We start from the raw sequence: 6261 nt of genomic DNA on the forward strand, positions 1-6261 counted from the left end.
ACGATAGGCCATTTAGAGTGGGTTGGAGAAATACGCACCGACAACCGACTCGGACAACACGAGGTTGAAGCAAGATGGGAGCCACCAGTGACCTTCTGAAGTGCAACTACCTGAGTAATAGCGCCTCTATGGACGGTGTCTGACTTTCTGAACTGGTAGGATTCATCCAACTTCTGCAAATCTGCAGCGGATTCTAAGCGAACTCTGAGGTTGCTTATTAAAGAAAAAGATAGAGGAAGAGGACTCTCTTTTCTGTGGTCCTGTTAACGCCAATTCATTCAGCCTTTTGCTGGACATTTTAGTTTTCTATTTTCTGTTTTTTGGGTACAACAAATTGTAAATGGTGTTGTTTTTGACATTTACTTGTATGTAAATGTAAATGAGTATATTCACTACAATGGAATCCTCTAACTCAAAGGTGAACTTCACTGGGGATGATGTAGATCAGTCTGAGTTAACTCAATAGATCAAATCTTAATGAATTGATCAAGAATATTTGAACTGACCCAAACTAAAAGGGTTGCAACCTAATACTAAACCTGATATTAAGTAAAAATTCAAAAGGTTAAAACTTAACGACTTAACAAAAAGGGGGTTAAGGTCTTTTGAAATTGTGTTAATTGTTGTCCAGTGCTTGTATGAAGTTTTTCAATAAAGCGGCAGTTAAACTTATTCTTTGGTCTGTGGTCTTTTTACTTTTCAACATACTGTAATACATCTTTTGCTCAAGTAGACGAACTTAGTGAGATAATTCTGGGTCCATAGAGCATAATTAGCACTGGTTTCATTACTACTCAGTAATTACCCACATAGGCGTTACAAATTGGCGAGCCAGCCAGGAGCAAAGTAAAGTATTACATTGTATGTTGAACTGTATTTTAACCCAGACCCCCAAAATAAGAGAATATCCGGCCAAGACATGGACATTGTGAAAGAACAAAGTGTAAAAATTCCAAACTCAATCATTGTGACTGAGCTTTCTGACCCTAATCTTGAAGAAGAGCTAGTCGACTTTCTGAACAGGTATGGGCGCATACTGAGAACCCTTAAGATTGATGATCCACAGTCAAAATACCACAATGGTATTATTGCAGAATATGAGAGTGGAGCTGCTCTAGCAGCACTTGAATCCTTGCTGCCCTACACGCTCAAAAGTCAGACTGTATCTTGCGAAATCAAAGCTCTTTCAACTGAGTACGTTACAACCGTTACCAGTAGCGCTACCAACAGTTTGTTTACCGAACTGCAAGAAGTAGCTAAATTAACAGGCAAGTCATTTAACACTGTTTTGCATGAACATCTCACCAAATGCAGTCAGTCTATAACAGGTGATTCCAGACAAAATGGTACTGAGCTTAACGAAACTAATCAAACTGAGCCAGACACCTACAATGCCTCTCCCATTGCAAATGAAACTCCTATGGGACCGGAGTCTGTAAAGTCAAGCCTTTGCTTTCAGAACTCTAACGTTCCTCAAAACTTCATAACTCATCCAGATGTGCAGAAAGTTGTTGTTGAGCACATAGTCCGAAGTGAAGCCCCTGTATTCAAAGAATCGCACTCCTTTCGCTTGAGGCAATTCTCTGGAAAACTACCTTGCCCCAGTAATGAGGTAGACTTTGAAACATGGCGTACCAGTGTCGAACTTCTCATTCAAGACCCAGATTTGTCTGAATTACAGTGCTCTCGTAAGGTCTTGGACAGTCTTGTACCACCTGCAGCACATGTAATAAAACCTTTAGGCCCCCGAGCTAAGCCATCTGCTTACATTGAGCTTCTCAATTCAGCTTTTGGCACTGTAGAGGATGGTGACGAGCTCTTTGCTAAGTTCCTTAGTACACTACAGGATGCTGGTGAAAAGCCCTCCCAATATCTTCACAGGCTACAGACAGCTCTTGCTAAGGCTCAGAAACGAGGCGGAGTTTCTGCTAGTGAAACAGACCAACACCTGTTACGTCAGTTTTGTCGTGGGTGCTGGGATAATGTCCTTCTAGCCGACCTTCAGCTAGAAAAGAAAAAAAATAACCCACCTCCATTCGCGGAGTTACTTTTACAGCTACGAATAGAAGAAGACAAGCATACTGCAAAAGAAAGCAGGATGAAAAAGCACTTTGCTGCTACCAGACCAAAAGTCACTTCCCATGCAATGGCTGCGAACACTAATCTTGACCCCACACTGCAAACCGATCTCACTGAAATGCGAGCCCAAATGACTGAACTTCAGAATCAGCTCTCAAAAATGAAAACTAAAGAGGCCGAACAACCAGTCGCTCCTCAAAGCAACCTAGTCAAAGAGCTGAAAGCACAAATCACAGAGCTGCAATCCCACCTTGCCAGACTCAAATCCCCAAATGCAGGCCGAAAGAAAGTTGACAACCCAAAAGCAAGTAAGACAAAAACAAAACCCAAAGTACCAGAACGAAACCTGTCGATGTCCCCAGTTCCAAAAAACAGACCAAGACCCTGGTATTGTTTCCAATGCGGTGAGGATGGGCATATTGTGTCTGCCTGCTCCAATGAATCAAACCCGTCTTTGGTTGCCGAAAAAAGGGCAAAACTAAAAGAAAAGCAGTTACAGTGGGACACAGAAAATAGTCAAAATCAATCTTTAAACTAGAACCAGCTCCCATTGCGGGACAAATGGGTGCTTCCAATGAGACTTGTCCCAATCAAAAGCCTTTCAAAAAGCGCGTTTCTAACCAGTCAGCCACTGTAAAACTACCAAAAGGTTTAATCGGAGCCAAGTATACCGCTCAAGTGCAAGTTGATGGCCAAAACTGCAGTTGTCTTCTTGATACTGGGTCTCAAGTAACCACAGTGTCTCGGTCATTCTACGAAAAATACCTCTCAAACCTTGAAGTCCGTCCGATAACCGAACTGCTTGAAATCGAAGCTGCAAACGGTCAAAACGTTCCTTATTCCGGCTTTATTGGCGTCTGTATTACTTTCCCAAAAAGCTGTTTTGGTTCTGAAATCAGTGTGCCAACCTATGCGTTAGTTGTCTCTGACACACGCTCGAGTCTTCAGTCGTCTCTTTTGATTGGCACCAACACGCTAGACATTCTTTATGAAAACTATTCCCAGACCGATGCCAATACCCAGACTCTACCCTATGGTTGCAGGGTAGTATTGAGTGTCTTGCAACAGAGGCAAAGACAGAAAGAAAACAGTAGCCTTGGGCTAGTTAGATTGTCAGGGAGAGAGCCGGAAGTCATACCTGCGGGTCAAAGTCGAGTCTTAGAAGGGTCAGTAGGTGTAAACACTAAAACACCTGACAAGTGGGTTGTAGTTGAGCCACCTCGCACTTCCTCCTTACCAGGTGGGGTCCTTGTCACCAACTGTTTACTCACCCTTCCAGACAAACCTTTTGAAAGGATCCCAGTTGTAATGCGCAACGAAAGTAACCATGACATTGTCATTCCAGCGAAAAGTGTCATTGCTGAAATTCACGCAATCCAGGAAGTGGTGTCAGCCACTCAGGTCGAAACCGACTCACAGTCCAGTGAGCCTCCCTCACTAAATCTAAACTTTGCTGATTCACCTGTTCCAAGTGAATGGAAGGACAGAATCACTCAAAAACTCAGTTTAATGCCTGAGGTTTTTGCGCAAAACGATACAGACTTTGGGTGTACCAACAAAGTAAAGCACCAAATAAAGTTGAGTGATGAAACTCCTTTTAAACACAGGCCTCGTCCAATCAGGCCACAAGATCTTGACGCAGTAAGAAGACACTTACAGGAGTTGAGTGAGGCAGGAATAATCCGCGAGTCCGAAAGTCCTTTTGCATCGCCCATAGTGGTGGTGAGAAAGAAAAACGGTGATGTACGCCTTTGCGTCGATTATCGCAGGCTAAATCTCAACACGATTAAAGACGCATACGCACTCCCTAATGTAGAGGAGGCGTTTTCAGCCCTCACAGGATCAAAATGGTTCTCCGTGCTAGACCTTAAAAGTGGCTATTACCAGATTGAAGTTGATGAGGAAGACAAGCACAAAACCGCTTTTGTGTGTCCCATGGGGTTCTTTGAATTTAACAGGATGCCCCAAGGCATAACAAATGCTCCAAGCACATTCCAAAGGCTGATGGAAAAGTGCATGGGAGATCTCAACCTTAAAGAAGTCCTAGTCTTTCTAGACGACATTATAGTGTTTTCTGAAAGCCTTGAAGAACATGAAACCCGGCTTCTCCATGTGCTAAGCCGCCTCAAGGAATATGGTCTGAAATTGTCCCTCGAAAAGTGTCGTTTTTTCCAGACTTCTGTCAGATACTTAGGGCACATAGTCTCGCAGCATGGTGTCGAGACTGACCCGGAAAAAGTTGCAGCGCTAAAAACATGGCCAAGTCCCACAAATCTAAAAGAGCTCCGCCAGTTTTTAGGTTTTGCTGGATATTACAGGCGTTTTGTAAAAGATTTCTCTAAAATCGCGAAACCACTGACAAATCTCACCGCTGGGTATCCACCCTTGAGAAAGAGCCACAGCTCTAAAGCCGACAATAGCCATTATTTTGAGCCGAAAGCCCCTTTCGGTGATAGATGGTCTGAAAGTTGCCAGCGAGCATTCGAAGAAATAATAAACAGCCTCACCTCAGCCCCTGTACTAGGGTTTGCTAACCCAAAACTCCCTTACGTGCTACACACGGACGCGAGCACGACAGGGCTGGGGGCAGCCCTGTATCAAAAGCAGGAGGGGGAGATGCGCGTGATTGCGTACGCTAGTAGAGGTCTGTCGAGAAGTGAGGCACGTTACCCTGCCCACAAACTTGAGTTTCTAGCCCTCAAATGGGCTGTAACGGAAAAATTCTGCGATTATTTGTATGGCAGTCCTTTTACAGTCATAACTGACAGTAACCCTCTAACTTACCTTTTAACAACCGCTAAGTTAGACGCCACAAGTTATCGTTGGCTGTCAGCCCTATCTTCCTTTGATTTCCAGCTTCAGTATAGGGCAGGAAAACAGAACATGGATGCCGATGGGTTGTCCCGTCGACCCCATCCAGAACCAATAAACGACCTTGTTTCTCTTAAAGAACAAGAGCGAATTTGTCAGTTTGTTAAACATCACCTACCTGGCAAAGATCCTTTTGTGCATGTTTCTAAAGGTACTGTCAGTGCTATCTGCGAAAAACATCTTGTTCTCCAGCCTTTTGACTCTAACGGCAGTGCTCTTACCCATGCTCTTGTAACCTCTTTGTCAATGTCTGCTCAAGCCATTCCCGATCATTTTGATCAGTGCAACGGATTTCCAGTTATCCCAAGCATTTCCGAAGAGGAACTGAAACAAAATCAGAGAAGGGATTCAGCAATAAATGAAATCATACACCAACTTGAAACGGGCGAAACTTCTCCACCAACAGTTCGTAAAGAAATTCCACAACTTACTATCTTTCTGCGCGAGCTAAACAAACTTGAATTGCAAAACGGAATTCTTTACAGGAAAAGGCTAATTGGTGAGGAAGTACAATATCAGCTCGTTCTTCCCGAAAGTCTCAGACAAATGGTCTTAAAAAGTCTTCACGATGACATGGGTCATCTTGGTGTGGACCGGACTCTTGATCTTGCGCGGACCAGATTTTTCTGGCCAAAGATGTCTCTCGACATTGAACAAAAAATAAAAACCTGCCAAAGATGTGTTTGCAGGAAATCTCTGCCAGAGAAGGCAGCGCCTCTGGTGAATATTCAAGTCACCAGGCCCCTCGAGTTACTTTGCATTGACTTCCTAACCATTGAACCAGACCGTAGTAATACTAAAGATGTCCTGGTAATGACAGATTTCTTTACCAAATACGCAGTTGCCGTCCCTACTCCAAATCAACGGGCAAGGACCGTAGCCAAAGCGTTGTGGGAAAACTTTATTATCCACTACGGGTTTCCAGAAAAGATCCATAGTGATCAAGGCACAGACTTTGAATCAAAAACTATCAAAGAACTCTGTAACTTTGCAGGGATACAGAAAGTCAGAACCACTCCTTATCATCCCAGGGGAAACCCTGTGGAGAGATTTAATAGGACACTCCTGAATATGCTGGGCACACTTCAGGATGAAGATAAGAGACATTGGCATGACTATGTCAAACCACTTGTGCACGCATATAACTGCACCAAACATGAAAGCACAGGCTATACGCCGTACGAGTTAATGTTTGGTAGGCAGCCTAAACTACCTATAGACCTTGTTTTTAACGTTCCCTTGAACCGGCGTCAGCAACAATCACATTCGCAATATGTCAAAGCACTTAAAACTCATCTTCAAGAAAGCTAT

At 43.6% G+C, this 6261-nt stretch overlaps 1 protein-coding gene across 1 annotated transcript; it reads left to right on the forward strand.

Moving 5' to 3' along the window:
- Positions 1-657: 657 nt before the first annotated feature.
- LOC116696986 (zinc finger CCHC domain-containing protein 12) lies at positions 658-2677 on the forward strand (the record flags this gene model as incomplete). Its single annotated transcript, XM_032528293.1, is given in 1 exon segment — positions 658-2677. A coding segment is annotated over 1 exon segment (1698 nt). The 3' UTR covers positions 2618-2677.
- Between the last annotated feature and the right edge of the window lie 3584 nt (positions 2678-6261).

This window comes from Etheostoma spectabile, chromosome 10, assembly GCF_008692095.1.
Source record: "Etheostoma spectabile isolate EspeVRDwgs_2016 chromosome 10, UIUC_Espe_1.0, whole genome shotgun sequence".
Taxonomy (NCBI): domain Eukaryota; kingdom Metazoa; phylum Chordata; class Actinopteri; order Perciformes; family Percidae; genus Etheostoma; species Etheostoma spectabile.